This window comes from Frieseomelitta varia, unplaced genomic scaffold (assembly GCF_011392965.1).
Source record: "Frieseomelitta varia isolate USP_RPSP 00005682 unplaced genomic scaffold, Fvar_1.2 scaffold_170, whole genome shotgun sequence".
Lineage (NCBI taxonomy): Eukaryota > Metazoa > Arthropoda > Insecta > Hymenoptera > Apidae > Frieseomelitta > Frieseomelitta varia.
Window position 1 is genome coordinate 100,769 of NW_025109417.1, and position 17,055 is coordinate 117,823.

At 36.7% G+C, this 17,055-nt stretch overlaps 3 protein-coding genes and 1 long non-coding RNA gene across 4 annotated transcripts in view; 1 reads left to right on the plus strand and 3 right to left on the minus strand.

Annotated features, from left to right (window-relative positions):
- Window positions 1-17,055, minus strand: part of LOC122538664 — a 19,229-nt gene that overhangs the window by 1,741 nt on the left and 433 nt on the right. Inside the window, exon 2 of the long non-coding RNA XR_006308893.1 lies at window positions 5,843-5,845. This is a non-coding gene — a long non-coding RNA (uncharacterized LOC122538664). The remainder of the gene's footprint in view (window positions 1-5,842; window positions 5,846-17,055) is intronic.
- LOC122538660 (leucine-rich repeat-containing protein 23-like) lies at window positions 2,690-3,859 on the minus strand. The gene is made up of 2 exons (XM_043672916.1): window positions 3,482-3,859; window positions 2,690-3,351 (listed from the first exon to the last, which is right to left on the minus strand). The coding sequence occupies exons 1-2, from the start codon at window positions 3,857-3,859 to the stop codon at window positions 2,725-2,727; spliced, it is 1,005 nt and encodes a 334-aa protein (XP_043528851.1). The 3' UTR covers window positions 2,690-2,724.
- On the minus strand, window positions 4,123-4,733 carry LOC122538663 (uncharacterized protein CFAP97D2-like). Its single transcript, XM_043672918.1, has 2 exons — window positions 4,565-4,733; window positions 4,123-4,494 (listed from the first exon to the last, which is right to left on the minus strand). The coding sequence occupies exons 1-2, from the start codon at window positions 4,640-4,642 to the stop codon at window positions 4,270-4,272; spliced, it is 303 nt and encodes a 100-aa protein (XP_043528853.1). The 5' UTR covers window positions 4,643-4,733; the 3' UTR covers window positions 4,123-4,269.
- LOC122538661 (protein big brother-like) overlaps window positions 9,219-17,055 on the plus strand; it is a 15,798-nt gene continuing 7,961 nt past the window's right edge. The window contains exons 1-2 of the mRNA XM_043672917.1: window positions 9,219-9,860; window positions 10,696-10,887. Coding sequence (XP_043528852.1) covers window positions 9,669-9,860; window positions 10,696-10,887 — 384 coding nt within the window. The 5' untranslated portion in view covers window positions 9,219-9,668. The remainder of the gene's footprint in view (window positions 9,861-10,695; window positions 10,888-17,055) is intronic.

Genomic DNA, 17,055 nt, shown 5'->3' on the forward strand with positions numbered 1-17,055 from the left:
AGGATCATTTGGCTAAAAATTCGGATTTTGTATCAGGGGAACATGAGGCTCGAAGAGGTGGCACGACAGAATCGGCCGTTGAACGGATCTCCTGATACAGAGGTTTTTCGAAAAATTTTGGTTTTGGAATAACTGGCTTACGAGTAGGATCATTTGGCTAATAATTCGGATTTTGTATCAGGGGAACATGAGGCTCGAAGAGGTGGCACGACGTTGCCCGCCGTTAAGTACTCCTAGTACAGAGGTTTTTTGAAAATTTTTAAACAGGAATATCTCGTGGACGAGAAGGGATATCTCTATGAAAATTCTTTCGATTTATCAGGAAAACATGCGACTCGAGGAGGTTGTACGACATGGCCCGCCTTGGGCCTGTTTTGGTACATTCGGTCAAATTTTCAGAAATTCCTTCTCGTTCACGAGGTATTTTTTTTTATAGCTTTTCGAAAAACCTCTGTATCAAGGGTACCGCTCAACGTGTGGTATGTCGTACCACCTCTTGGAGTTTTATGTTCTCCTGTTGCATTTTTCTAATTTTTCGGCAAAAATTCGTTCTCGTCCTTATTTGTGTTAATACTCGTTATTTTTAATAATACTCGTTATTTTTAATAATACTCGTTATTTTTAATAATACTGATTCATGCATTGTATTATTAAATTAGATTACTAGAATAGCTGTAGATTTAATGAAAAGAATTGTATCATAAATGATTTAAGTAGATTCTTTTGCGATTAAAAATTTAATTCATTTTTTGTAGTCTTCACCGCCTAGTTTCGATAATATAATATAACAATTGGTCGTTACTATGCTTGTTGCTCACTGTTATATTCTTGGTTGCTGCTTTAGTCACAGACGACTGCAGTTTTGTATTATCGCTCTCTGAAAGTAGCACTATTCGTATTTCAGCAATGAACCTTTCGGTGAACGACTGAGGATGTTGATGTTGCTGTACTATGTTGTGCGGACGTAGATTTCGTTAGATTTGTGTGGGTATACCCAGTAGAAGTTTATTTTTCTAAAGACGTAGGATGATGCTGTTAAGGTGTAGGTAGAGTTATAAATGATAGAGATAGAGTGTGCTTCTCAGAGTTGCCGCCAGACTCATCATTGATGTAGCGACCTCTACTTTGAAGTATTTAGATCATTGATATGTATGCTCATTAAATCGTTCCGTCGAGATGTGTATTTAATATAAACAATAGAATATTTAAAAATTACTATTAATTTTATTATCACCATGGGAATGTTTACAGACATTTATATATATTGTAACCAGAGTAGAAATTCTTCATTCGTTATTTAACTTTCATTATTTAATCTTCATTAAATTATTAGTAATTATATATTTTGATAATATTTTTATATAAACAACTAAAATTAATTACGGGGTTATTACTTATTTGTAGTATTGTGATATAAATATGAATTATCATAATTACTACATTGAGGCTAATGGTGGCGACACCCACCCCAGACGGTTGTTTTATTTGGAACCTCTAGGCCATGGAGACGACATCCATCCTAGATATGCTTTGGACGCTGCACGCTTAATGTGAAGATCGCACTCGATCGGTAAGTAAGCGGCATCCACTTGCGGCAGATGATTTTCGTATCTTTGAAACTGGTATACTGAGGAAAGACTGGATGTAGTAGCCGCTACATTTGTATGGAGGTTTACTCTTAATAAATGTATCATGAAAATTAACAAGGAACCACATTTATGTATAACAAGATCTTTATGACGACCGCTTACTTTTCTTGATTTTTAACAACTGAGGTTGGAATATATTTCCCGTTATTTTATTTTCTTCTTTTTTTCTTTTGTAATCAATGTCGCTGCTGTTAAACTCGTGTTAACCCGGGATTACCCACGTGAAAGTCTAGTCGCCGGGATGTACCTGCGCTAGACCCCCAGGTGGGTAATCCCGGGTTAAAAATACGCGCGACGCCAGATTGGTAGCCAATTATTGTACAAGATCAGCAAAAACGATTAGTTTCACATTTTCACCGCTACGCGACGCTGTAGTTACTATAACTGGTATAACGAGTTACCCTACTATAAAAGGAAATATGGTACTTTATTTTATCGTGTACATAATACAGGATATTGACAGCTATGATGTATTTGCCCTGACAACCGTTATATATATGTATTTGCCCTAATGACTGTTATAAATCTCCTTAATGACTGTTATAAATCTCCTTAATGACTATTAAATGACTGGCTAATTTTCATGATCTCTTGTCTTCGAGTTTCATAAAGTTGGTGCCGTAAATTTATCGGGAACGAACCTTTCGACGAGACGAGTTGAGCAGCAATAGATGTCGCTACATGTCCATGAACCGACCAAATTCTCATTTGCAAATAAAACTAATCAGCGAGACTAATTTACGAACTTGTACGATTGCATCCTTAAAATCAAACCCTCAATTCTCATTGAATTCGATTTGTAAAATGTTTGTAGAAATATTTACAAATTCTGTTCGACAAAATCATTACACTCCTTTGATTAATATTTAAACTATGTCTAAAATTTCGTTCGAAATTGGGCTTAGTTGAAGAAAAATCAGCTCTAAGATACGTACGCGTAAATTAATCCATGCGAGAATTTAGGATTCATCGTATCGCATAATTTTAATCTGTAATTTAAGCTTTGATCCATTTGTTTTTTTTTTCTTTTTCACTTTTTTCATTTCCATACTGAATACGAACGATATAATTAACGTCACCGAGCACTGAAAAAATTTATATCTAAATCGACGAACGTTGTCCCATCGCGAAGCATTTGTTTGCGAAATTCCTTGGCCTGTTTCCTTTCCTCGTACAACACTGGATCCTTGTCGATTCGTGCCAGGTTGGGCAACATAGCCAAAACAACGTGTCTATAAGCAGATTCTTCCTCCGCCTCTCTGTCAGCTGTCGCCGGATTTTCCAAAATAATCAGAGTCTCCAACGCCGGCAAGCAATCCAGTTTCTCCAACTCCGAGATTCTTGTGATCTCGTTGTCTCGTAGATTCAGGTAACTGAGCCTGGCACAACGCGAGTCAAATCCATCCAAACTCGAGATTTTATTGCTCCTGAGATGTAGAACCTGCAGGTTGACCAATATCTCCAAACCCTCCACTTTCTCTATTTGATTCGCCGCGAGATACAGCCGCGTCAGCCGTGGAAAGAAGATTCCATTCGTTGTTGTCAGCACATTTCCACGAAGCTCGAGGATCATCAAACTCTCGAGATCGTACGGACTCAGAGTGACTTCCTCGATATTATTGTGATTTAATTCCAAACGTTCCAGACGTTTATGAGAAATTCCCAGCGTGCTTTCCAGTTTATTCTCGTTCAACGTCAGGATCTGTAGCGACACGTTGGAGGGAACAATAGAATTAAATGACAATAAAAAAATTAACTAGAAAACAAAATGGAGGAAGAGACTAGGGGAGGGGAGGAGAATTTTAAAAATTTATTAAAAGAGTAAGATTAACCTGAAGATAAGGCATAGGATCTAATTCCGCGGATGATAGTTGATTCCTGTCAGCCTGAAGCATCAGAAGATATTTCATCGACGAAAGAACGCCAAGCGCCTCGGTCGTTAACCTATTACCGGAAACGTTCACGTATAACACGTATTTGAACGTTGGTACGATTGTGACATCTGTCAGTCCCTTGTTAGATGCGTTCAGGCCCAGATAAGCGTAACCAAGGCCGGAGTCGCATTTCCCTAATGTGTGAAGACACTCTCCTGCCTCTGATTGCGTCAACGATCTTATGTTATCTTCGAAGATCGATGAAGATGTTCTGGTTGAATATCTGTCAATTTCACCCGTCACCTCTTCGTACCTTCTATCTTCTTGTTCCTCCATCGTCCTCTTGCTTCGATTTCTTTAACATTGACTATTTTTTTTTTTCTTGATATTCCTATCTTGTCTTTATTTTACTTCTTGAAATAACAAATATAGTAAAATTAGTAGTCGCGAGAAAGACTGCTAACTTTCATGCACAGAAAGTTGGATATAATTACGAAAATATACAAAATATACGTAGTGGAGAGTTTCTTTTTCATAAATAAAACGAAGTTTTGCTTTCGTTCTGTCCTTAGTTCGTAGAAATTTGAAAAGAAATTTCGCGAATAAGAGCAATTAACCTTATGTCAACGTTTCGCAGGCGAGTCAAAGGCAAGATTCACGTTCACTTGTTTATTACGAAAGTACAAACCGTAGAGTGAAATGGAATAACAACGCAGAGAGATATATATCGATCAGCCATAAATCCATCAACGAGTTCTGATGCATCTGGCTTCGTCCAATTTCAATCTGTAGCTCTTCTCAGCGGGTCGTTCTCGTTGCATGATGTCGCGAAGTTTCCTCAAAAGTATGAAATTCTCTCGCGCGATACGATCTTGTTTCTCGCGTTCCAGCTGCAAACCCTTCGCGTTGAAAGCTACGTGAGGTCTTGTTTGCGGCGGATCGACGTCGATCGCTCGCGTAGCCTTCTCTACCTAAAAAAAAAAAAAAGTGAATCGTTCGTTCAGACGGTCAACAGCGTATTAACAACGATCGAACGGTTACTTTTAAACGATGACGTTCGTAGGCTTTACGCCTCCACAAAGATGAAGCCGAGGAATTTTTATTTTGTTCGCGAGGCATGCTGGCTTGCTCGCTCGATCAGGTGAACTCCTCTGCTCGTACTGTTTACGCGATATATACGTGACACGGTTACCAAGTTTCTTTGGCAACGCTCTCGCCACCGGTCTCTATCGATCATTCCTGTTTATTGCGCCAGGTTTCGACAACAAGGAACTGCGTGTTTCCTTTGATTGTCGTTAGATATTATACTTCTTGTTATTATAGAAGATACGTAATAATACACAAGATATGTAATAATAAGATTATTATTAAGATTATTATATTGTATTATGTAACAATAAGATACTTATTATTTTTATTATTCTTATTATTCTTATTATTTTTATTATTCTTGTTATTCTTATTATTTTTATTATTTTTATTATTCTTATTATTCTTATTATTTTTATTATTTTTATTATTCTTATTATTCTTATTATTTTTATTGTTTTTATTATTCTTATTATTCTTATTTTTATTATTTTTATTCTTATTATTCTTATTATTTTTATTATTTTTATTATTCTTATCATTCTTATTATTTCTATTATTTTTATTATTCTTACTATTCTTATTATTTCTATTATTTTTATTATTCTTAAGATTCTTATTTTTATTATTATTCTTATTATTCTTATTATTTTTATTATTTTTATTATTCTTATTATTTTTATTATGTATCAATAAGATACTTCTTATTATTTTTAACAATATTGTTATTAATAACAAGTTAAATTTCGAATGAGATTTTTTCATACTATTACGTCTTACGATATAATTTTAAGAGTGAGAAAGTAGGTACCTAATTGTTGCAAGTGTTACATCTTGTTCAAGCTACTACCTATAACACTAATTCATTACATATTCGTATAAATCTTTGAAAGTGTGACAAGAATATCACATCACTTTTTATTTCGTAAAGTTCATCGAAAACCGATCTACAAATCCGCATCACCTTTTATATATTTCCATTTATATATTTTATATTTTAAATCTAATTTTACATTAGACTGCAAGAATTTAAGACTATGATGTACAGAGTGTTTCAGTTTATTTCCGCTAAACGACACCGACGTGTTCCATAGCAGTGACGGCGAACTTTTTCGAGAAGTAGGTCAAATTATGTTCATTATTTTTTTTGTTACTACCTCAGTGGCGTTATTTGGAAAGGGGGGAGGGGAGGATGGTTAAAAACTACTTTTTTTTGGTTCTCACTTTTACAATCTTCTAAAAAGTTTACGTTTCCTTTTTTTGTTTTACAACGTTTACTTTTGCAAGTGAAGAGCAAAAAATAAATGTCGACGTCGAAAAATTGATGTAATAGAAGTCACATCATGCCCAGTCACCCTTGCACTATACAATTATACTTTATTTCTTAATATTTTTTATTATCTATTCTCTCTTTTATTACATAAAAAAACTAGCAAAGCTACCCATTCTGAGAATGAGATCTAGTGTGTTTTTTAGTGTTTATTACCTCTGTTTAATCGTAAGCGCTATATAAAATTTTTTGGACACAACTAACTCGTATAACATTTAAAACCTATAAAAAATACCTATATGTATACATAACCAAGTCGTAAATCCTCCATAAAACACAATTATGCATTTATTTCTCACTTTTAAGCTCGAACCGAACACTTGTAATTTTCTGAACATTTTCTGAAAAGTGGGGTTCGAAAAATAATTAAAATTCTTTTATGATGACAAGTTTATAAAAATCAACGCGTGGATCATTTAGAAAGCCTGCGTGGGTCAATGTCTGAGGTTCGCCATCATTGTTCTATAATGAAAAGTGAGAAAACTTTTTTTATATAAACGCAAGGTCGTAAATGCTAAAACACAAGATATCTGGCTGTTACATAAACTAGCTATTACATATAGTTTCCGAAAGAATTTTGGAAAATTTATTGCTTTTATTATAAAGTAATTCGCATCAACAATTAATACGAAGAATCTATGGTGCTTTTTAACGTTATGAAAGAAAGGTCGAATGAAAACCTCCCTGGAAATGAACGGATGCCAATTCCGAAGAACAACTTCGACAAACACGAACGAGAGTTTGATATTTGAATTGAGACGCATTCTTTGAAATTTTGTGCCTCTTGTTGCGATTAATGACTCCTCTCTTTCGTCACCTAAAATATGTCGTTCACGTCCAATTCATCCATCATCCGAAAGCATCCTGAAAGTTGTTGCAAGAAGCAGAAATTCTCGTTGCTTCCACGGTCACGTGCATGCACGACCACGTGCGCGTGTATGCACGCGTGAATCACCACTACCAATAAACACAATTCTTGTTGGAAGCTCCGATTGGTTGATCCGCCGGGCCAATCGCGTCGCGGAGGCGGAGATTCGGCGGACGCGTGTTTTCTTTTTCCCCTCTTTCTCGCGTCGTCGCGACGCCGTTAAACGCACGCGTGAAATTAATTTCGCCGCGCTTGGCATTCATGGCGACGAAGTGGGACTTGCCGCGATGCCACGGGGACGAAAGACGACGCGACCAAATTCAATTTCGGCGAGTTCGATGGATTCCTTCGACAAACGAAATTTCATCCTCCGCTGTAGAAACTAGTTTTGCACTTTCAGAGGCTCGTTTCTTTATTGATTTGGGCAAGCACAAACGTTGCGAAATTCCGGATACATTTATAAAAATTTGTTTTTCTAACTTTTGGGACGAACGTGAGCTTCGCTTTGGATAGAAGTATTAACAGCTGAAAACTTTTTCTTTTTCTTTTTTTTTTTTAAGTGCTTTACATCTATCAGTCTAATCGTTCAAATAAATGAAGGTTTATTATGTGGATTAATAGCTGATATTTTGTAGCTTTATTAGAACGACAGTTAGTCGTCGGTAAGGCGGTTTAATTATGGCAAGACCGAACATTTCGAATGTATAATACTGCTTGGGGAAGAGATGTCATAAAGAATAAGGAATGTCATAAAAGACACATTGTGAAACACATTTCTTACCTGCAGTGAATTTCAAATTTTCTTTTACAATTCAGAAAATGCAGGTAGCGTTAGTACTTTCAATATTCTATAATTCAGCTGATCGATCGGTTTTCACAGACAAAACGAATACCAAACGAAAGTACAGAAAATTGTTTCTTTTATCTTCTGATGACCGGATTTACAATAAAGTTAAACACAGTAAATAAAATTATTATACACGTATGCTCCAGCAAAGATGAAAGCGTGTGTTCGTGTCTCAAATATTCTATCAATATTTTCTATTTTTGTTTACTCACAATTAGTGTTAGAGTAAAGATTCGAGAAACCTCGGTATACCAACATAGAAGATGTTAAAGACCCTCTCTCCAGGACAAAATTACAGACGCCTTCGGTGTCGGCACGAAGCAAGGATGAAAAGAAAAGAAGAAAAAAAAAAGAGACAGGACATATAGGTATCCACTAACGCGGATCGTGCAAAGGGTCGTCGATCTTAATCGCGGATCCTCGACAATGATCCTCTCAAACGGATGAGCCCTCGCCACTCGACGAACGATGAAGATCTCTTCCCTCGAGGGGATACACGGTGTTCCAGGCCTTGCTACGAAACAGGGAGCCCCCGTAACACGTAGTTTCCCATATCTACGGGGGATAGTGAGCCAATCCCTGTACGAACTGATCCAGCTACAGTATATTATATTATCCTCGTGCTGCACTCTTTGCCTCGCCCATTCTTTTTTCATCCTTGCCTCCGACTCTCGAACCGGTATGAATCGCTTTCACGATGCTTCCACAGCTGACGTGAAAAAGTATTTAGTTTCCTTTTCTCTTTTTTTTTCTTCTCTCTCCTCTCTCTCTCTCTTTCCAATGTTCGTTTCACTCGAAACAATGAGACAGAGATGAGAGATTCGAGAAATGGAGAATCGAGAATTTGAAAGACGACCGATCTCGGCCTCTTTTTCTGAATTGGACACAATGTTTGATTGACCTCGTGAAATTTAAATGCTCGATTATTAAAATACACCGACACCCGTTTAAGTTCCGTGTTAACTTTCCTTAACCTAATCGCCTGGTGCCACAACTTCTCTAACAACAATTTCAATTTCTCGAGTAGTAGTAAGCTAAAGTACAAACCGATTTAGAATTTCAATCCTCTGCTTAAAAATATGCGCGCGAAACTTCTCATTCAGACTCGGACTTGGAAATTTAATGTTTATACGAAGCAAAATACGTGTAATCAGGGGTGGTTCGTGCGTCCCCAATTTTTCAATCGGTATTTATATAATAATTATTTGTAATTATAATATTATAATATGGGTATAATAAATATTTATATTTGCTTTTTGTTGTTTAATTTTATCGTCAACAATCCTATGCAAATCTCTTGCAAAAACTGATAAATAAATTATAAAATATAGAAGTAATAAAAATGTAAATATAATATAAATGTAAAAAAAGGAATAAAAATCCACTATTAAAATTTACAGTGCGTGCATTTTGAAAGCAGCACATCCGCGAGTCGCCGCTCGTATGCAGTTGAACGTGTAAATATATTATATATTGTATCAGACAGCCTACCGTACGAACGGCTGCAAAATCCCGTAACGCAATTTCAAAGTCACCCCATAACGTTCCTACCCTACGTACAGGGTGAATTCTGCGAGAGACACGTTACGGAGGTTTTCCTCCACCCCTACGAGTTCACCCCTTAGTGATTCGATGGGCGTCGTGGTGGGGGAAATGTGGGCCGGCCGATGGGCGTGGCTTGTTCCAGGACGAAAAAACTCGAACCTTTCGCTGCCGTGTTGTACTTAGTCTCCACTGAGACGCCAGACGGCGCAGTCGAACGCGCGGAATTCGGTACTCTGTGCTCGAATTTCAGCTCCTGATCGTCCGGTGAACTGTGAAATTATACACACGTTATAAGGCAAACAATATTAATAAAGCGAACAAAATATTGGGTGACAAGGTCACAATTTCAATTGACGCGTTGTTTCGTCCAAGTGTAAATAGAAGTGCTCGATCGCTGATACAATCGAGCGTGTACGATCGCTGTAATAATTGATTTGGCCGTTGGTTTTTCAATTGTCTGTGCAAAATGATGCACACGATGAGCGAGCACACGGCAGGATCTGGCGGACTGGGTGTCAGTGTGCTTCCCTTCGATGGGATGGGTTTGTTCGAACAGCAACGACCCAGATTCCTCTTCAAGATGCCCAAGGTTGTTCCCAATCAGAAAGCCAAGTTCGAGACGGAGGAACTGTTCAGGCGACTGAGCCGCGAAAGCGAGGTAAGTTGATTTGAAGTTTATTTGCCTCTTTCAGATAGATTCGCGAGGTGAAACGGTTTTCCTTTTGCGAAAACCACTTTGGGAACATTGAGCTGTAGTAGCTGTGTAAATTCAAAATGTTTGCGAGAGAGTGATGGTAGAAAATCGAAATTACAGATTGGCTCGATTGAAACACCGAAAATACCGTTGAGCTACCGAGAGGAAGCATTTCACATTTTGCGAGCAAAGATTCAAAGTCATTTGGATAATTTTGATAATTCGTAATTATCTAATGATTAACGATTAATTGTCTAATTTTCTATTCACACTGAGAGATGATTGCTTGTCACAGTACGATGTTTATAAATGTTGCATTTAAGTCGGAACTAAGAGTCAAAATTGTTACGATAGAGTTCTCGTGAAGACTTTTATTCTATTTATACTTTTTTTTCGCCGCTAATATTCAAAAATTGATCTTTGCCTGTGATACGTACAATTTTTCAATTTTCTATTCATCTATGAATCACTTGATCATAATCAAAATAACTTTACAAAAATGTACACTCTCGGTATCTACGTCAAAATTAATTTAGTCCGCCATTCATTCGAAAGGAATGTCGTTTCCTCGACAATTTGTTGCTCGTGAATTAATTCCCGCCGCTGATTTCATTCTCCTCCGACGGCAACTAGTGTTAGTGATACGTATACACAGAGCAAACATTGAATCATACTGCTCGCAGCTCGTATCAAAGATTCGTAGAAATTAATCGAGCAAAAGTGTTTTAACTTCAAGCGTCATCGTACAAACTTCTGAACCGAAAGACGCTGAACATGTTTTTTAATGTTGCTTGTACAGGTCAGGTACACTGGTTACCGAGACAGGCCAGTCGAAGAACGCCAAGTACGCTTCCAAAATGGCTGTCGAGAGGGCTACACGGAGATCGCGTTCGCCGCAACTGGAACAAACCTCCAGCTCGTTTTCGGCAATGCTTCCGGCAATTACGCCAGCGATATCAACGACTGCGACTTTGAAAAGGAACGTGGCAAGGTTGGTTGCATGTTTGAAATTCCTTTATGAAATGGCTTTAAGCAACACGCGTGGAAGTTCATCCTTGAGTTTCTAATTTTGTTTTTTTATTGAAGAAGGTGTTTAACACTTAAGTCAAAGTATTCAACACCTTCAAGATGATGGTATAACGTAGTAAAGATTTTAATAACCATCCGCTTACGTCAAATTTAATGTTGGTGATATTCCACGCGAGATTTTTCAGAAGTTTGAAATATTTCGGAAATGAACAGAATAGAACGAAAATGATATTTAATTAAATTAGATTACTATAAAATAATAATAGATAAAATAATAAAATAATAAAATAATATTGGATAATATAAAAGCTATATTTAAATTATTTGAATTAGATTTCATTAGGGAGCCAATAGGGAACTGAAATTGCCACACAATTTTTCCAAATTCGATTACCAAATTAATTTGAAGAATATGGAATTTTTAAACATTCGTAAACATTAATCTATTTATACCGCTAATATGACATAATCAAGATAGATTTATCGTGAACGCCAGTGATTCGTGACGATTTAGTTCGTTTATGGTAACGCGTGTAATGACGATTGCGACTGTAATTGGCCCATTGCGGCTTGACAAATGGGAGGAGGACATGAAACGAGCTCGGACAGGACGTAGTTTAGTTTTTCGTGTCCTTGGCATCGTATGTCCCGGGGACGCAGCGCTTCACCCACCAGCAGCATTTAGTGTCGGTAACAATAGTGCTACCGTGACGCTGTTCTCGGCAGAACGACAGACATCCGGCCCCGAAATTTTCAACTTGGCGTCCTTGCAGGTGACGAACGAGATTTATGACGGCGTGACGAGTCAATTTACGAGGTTCTTTAGAGATTGCACCAACACCTACCTTTCGAAACATCATTCAGAATTACCTAATTCGAAACTGCTTTCGGAATGATTTTGGATTATTATTATTATTATTATAATGTCTAGGATTGTTGTCGTGAACGATAAACTTTTGCACGTCCTTATATTGGTCTCCATCTCCCTGTTTCACACACTCGTTACGATTGCTATTGTTATTATTAATTAATATTACTATCATTATATTATTATTATTATTATGAAATCTTTGGGCTCTAGTGTAAATTAAAAAAGAAAAAAATTCTTGTAGTCTGAGAAAGATACTTCGAGAAATACGTTGAAACTAATAACTTCAAAATATTCGTAGAAAGTTAAGTGTAAAAATTATAAGAAGATTAATTTTCCTAGGCGTGTTTTTTTCTGCGTTTGTTGTTTGATTATGAGTGGCTTTTCGAGTTGTTGAAGGTATTCTTCTTGTACGCCGGCGCCGAAAGAGGGGCGTCGCCATCGCGATCGATAGGTGCGTCGCGAATCCGCCATTTTCTAGGAGGCACGCGTGCATAATGTTGCAAATTCTACCAAATTCTCTTTCAATTTTCGTTTCATTTCCTTCGTCGGCAGTCCTCGAATCTCAAACAGTCTTGGCAATTAAATAGTATTCTCCTCGAAGAGACAAACGAATGTTATGCAAAGATATATCAGAAGCAGGCAGTTTGGAGAACATTTACGACGGTTGACTTTTAAGATTGAGCATAGGGAGGCTTTGAAAATCGGAACGACTCAACGGTTCCATTAAGTTACTAGAGGCAATTAGCGTTTATTCCAAGATCGTCGAGACCACGTCCCGAACCATGGGTGCCAGATGCCTCAACATTTTACAAGTCACCCGGTATATAATGGGTCATAAATCTTCCTCCGTCTCTCTTGGGATCCTCCGAAGGGCGAGCGCAAAGTTCTCTCGTAGAATTCTTTGCCACTCTCCGCCCTGGCGAGAGTCGGTCCAAATTTCGCCGCGTTTCTCCCTCTGTTAGTTTCTAAAACAGCTTTGACCACTTGCGCCCGACAACCGATTGCGGACCATAACGAGTGACCAAAACCGTATACAATAATTCGTGTTGTATAATATAATACATAATAATATAATATAATATAATAATAATATAATATAGTACAATAATATAATATAATAAAATAATAATATAATATAATATAATATAATAATAATATAGTATAATAATATAATAATAATATAGTACAATATACAATAGTATGATATACAATATCAATAGTAATATATACAATAGTATGATATCACTGGATAGAAATTATTGAGAGGTAATAAATTTGTTATTTATTTTGCTTTATACTTAAATATATGTTCAATATATACTTAAAAAAGTATATATTTATATACTTAATATATACTTAAAAATAAGTTATAGTTAAATATATACTTAATATATACTTAAAAATAAGTTACACTTGAATATATACTTAATATATACTCAAAAATAAGTTATACTTAATAAATATATGCTGAATATATACTTAATATAAATAAAAATAAAAAATATACACTTAAAACTGAGAGAATATTGCAATTTCGGGACAAAAAAGATTCTCGACGTGCATCAATAAAGATGCTCTATTGCAGCATTGAATGTATTCATTGTTAATTGCAAATAAAGTTCAACATCTATAAGTTCATTGTTATGTACATTTTTTTAAACCCTAAATTAATTCGTCCGTCAGAGTTCCACCAATCGTCGAATAAACTGGTTGATCGAAATTGTTCAATTCTTAACAACGTGTCTCGAATTCGGTACACAGTGAAATTCATTTTCACATCGAACAAGAAATTGCTGGTGTCGTTGTTAATGTCAAAATCAGCTTGGCACTGAATGTGTTGAACAACAAGTTCGCAAAATTAGATACTCACCGTCTCTCCTCCAAGTCGTTCAATTTTGAAATCGTCATGAACGATCTAACAATTCCATGCTACTCGTGTCACGAATGAATCACACCAGAGCCTAGACTCTGCCTACGCTTTGCTATCAGGCAACGAAGCAGAGAGTCGCGCTAACGATTTATTCATTATTTCTCTACTCGAAATAAAAGAAAAAGGAAAAGAGAGAGAGAGAGAGAGAGAGAGAGAGAGATACGCAGGAGTTTTGCCGCTTGTTTACACGACGACCCGCGGCCAGCGTTTTGTTTTAATCGACAATGAGCAGAGAAGAGAAAGAGGCGTAATAAAGAGCGACGCACGGCTGCACGTGTCTCCGCCATTGTCTCCTCCTCGTTCCCCGCAGAGAGGAAATAATTAAGGGAGAGATCCGCGAGCAAGATAAAGCTCGATAAAGACCGGCAAAATGAATAAAAGGGCGCGCTAGGAATCTCGTCGATCTTATCGAAGTTCAGTTTCAGTTCTCCGATCTTTATCCTCGGAATTTTCTGTTTCGCATTGATTGTAGAATCTCGTTCGACCGCAGACACTTTCGTTTCAACGCTCGTAGCCGAACGATCTCTGTTATCCGAATTATATAGCCGAATGTAATATTAATTCTAATCCTAGTTTCGTATTTGATCGTTGTTTAATCAGACGAAATTCTATGTATCAGGAAAGAACACCATTGTCAATAATTATATGTGAGAAATAGTTAAATAATACAATTAGAAATTGAAAAATAATACACATAATACAATTAAAAATTATATGTGAGAAATAGTTAAATAATACAATTTATATGTGTGTAAATAATACAATTAAAAATTATATGTGAGAAATAGTTAAATAATACAATTAAAAATTGAAAGATCAGCTCGTAAAGAATTAATTTCTTTTATCGCCACTTACACTGGTTGGAAATGGAGTGTCGGTGATATCTAAAAATAAATTGGCTAACGATTATATTTCCAGAGATTGACCTAGGCCAAGATGATTTGTATCTTCGGCAGGTTACTCGATAGTCCCTTCACCGGCCTTATCACGGTATTTTCGAATCAGTATCGTTTTCCTTCTCTCTTTCTAATCCCAACGTTTTCACAAGCGTTTGGCCAAAACTCGACTTACAATTGCCCAGTCGCTCTTCTGTCCCGGCGAGCTTGGAATTTCGAAAGTCTCGGACGAGCACGGAGCAAATTGCACAAATCGAAAGGAAAGCAGAACGAGGCGACGGAAAGAGAAGGAAGGAGGACAGTCGCGTTTCGAGGAAAGACAAAAGGTGTCCCTGGATGACACTGACCCGTATGCACGTAAAAGCAGCCCCATCGCCCGGAGTCGTCCTCCTTTTTGACGAATGTCTCGTTTTGCCCATTGTGCCGCCGGACGTGGACGTGCGCGCAAAAAGGCAAAACGGCACCGCCTACCGAAAAACAAAAGAGCCGTCGAAATAGCCGGTCGTTTGTCTCGGGACATTTAGCCACGTCGTACGTATCCTATATCCACCCTTTCCCGATTTTTCACCCCTTTCGTTTCGCGTCGAGTCGACGTTACATCTATTTTTTTTCCCTTTTTTCTCTCCTCGTTCTCTCTTCTCTCTCTTTTCTCCTCTCTTTCTCTTTCTCTCTTCATCCATCGTGCGTTATGCAAATAGGCCGGGCGAAAGGGTTGCAGCGGCGAAAGTCGTGAACGGGACACGCGTTACAGTTTAAATATCGCAGCCTATTATCCCGGCGATAATGGGTTCACGCCCATGGCGGGCCGAAAGAGAAAGGCGTGAAATGGATTTTTTGGGACGTTTTCTTTCTGCGATTCCGGTTCCGCCTGGGAAACCGTGCGACGACGATTAAAAACGGTTGTCCTTCGGGACAGTTGTTTCGTTTGCTTCGATTCCCTCCGTTCCCTCTCTCCTTTGGACGTCGTCCTCGCCTGAAAATGATTTCATTTAGTACGAAACCTCTTCATATTTAATTGAATAATTGTGTGACAGAGTGAATCGAGGATGTCGCCGTAGGATTGATTACAACATTTTCCTTTAGTTTTATGTATATTTGAATGCAACCCAGGCGAAACAAACGAGTTTATAATTTTTATAATATTCTGTTCTTAATAATTTCTAAAATATAATATTCTATTCTTAATAATTTCTAAAATATAATATTCTATTCTTAATAATTTCTAAAATATAATATTCTATTCTTAATAATTTCTAAAATATAATATTCTATTCTTAATAATTTCTAAAATATAATATTCTATTCTTAATAATTTCTAAAATATAATATTCTATTCTTAATAATTTCTAAAATATGATATTCTATTCTTAATAATTTCTAAAATATGATATTCTAATCTTAATAATTTCTAAAATATAATATTCTATTCTTAATAATTTCTAAAATATAATATTCTATTCTTAATAATTTCTACAATATAATATTTTATTCTTAATAATTTCTACAATATAATATTCTATTCTTAATAATTTCTACAATATAATCTATTCTTAATCATTTCTACAATATAGTATTCTATTATTAATCATTTCTACAATATAATATTCCATTCTTAATAATTTCTATCCAGCGATGTCGTATCGACCGAGTTTAAAAGAAAAAGAAAGCGACGAATTGTTGTATACGATTCGGTCACTCGTTATGGTCCGCGGACCAGTTGCCAGCGCAGGGTTTTAAAAATGGAAAATAATGAAACGAGAGTGATCGTGAATCGCACGTGTCCTTCGAATATCGTACTTCCCCGTTACGTGTCGAGCAACGATTCGCAAAGCAAAGTCGTACGATCTTCGCGTAGAACACTTATTGTTGTACATATTATTTCACGTCACGTAACCTGTCTATATACTATACGAGGAAATTTCAAGTCCCTCCATTCATTCTTAAATTGATTTCTTCTAGTTATTATATAAATCTCTGTATAGTCGTTCCATATTTTCGTTGCTTCCCGTTTCCTTTTTAGAATCATTCTTCTTTTTCAAATTTTACTCTCGTATACATTTCTTTATACTTCAAATTCTACTTTGTTAATGTTCCCTTTCTCCAGAAGAGTTTCATTATCCAAACACCACTCTCTGTTTCTTTTCCAATGTCTTCGCGCATGCAGTTTTCCTTAAATATTTCAGCTTTCCTCTCACCGAGAAGGTAATCCGAGATTTTTCATTATTTCTTTGTTAACTCGCGTAAATTGCAGAGGCGATTCGATGGTCTTTGAAAAAACGGCGACAAACGATTCGATTATCGAGTCGATCGGGGGCTCTCACCGCCCGCCGATGGCTCCCGTGGCTCGATTATGATTCTATAAAGAGCGACACGCTGCGCAGTTACATTGTTACGTCGCGTCGACAACCAGCTGTATGTTTCGATGAAAGAAAA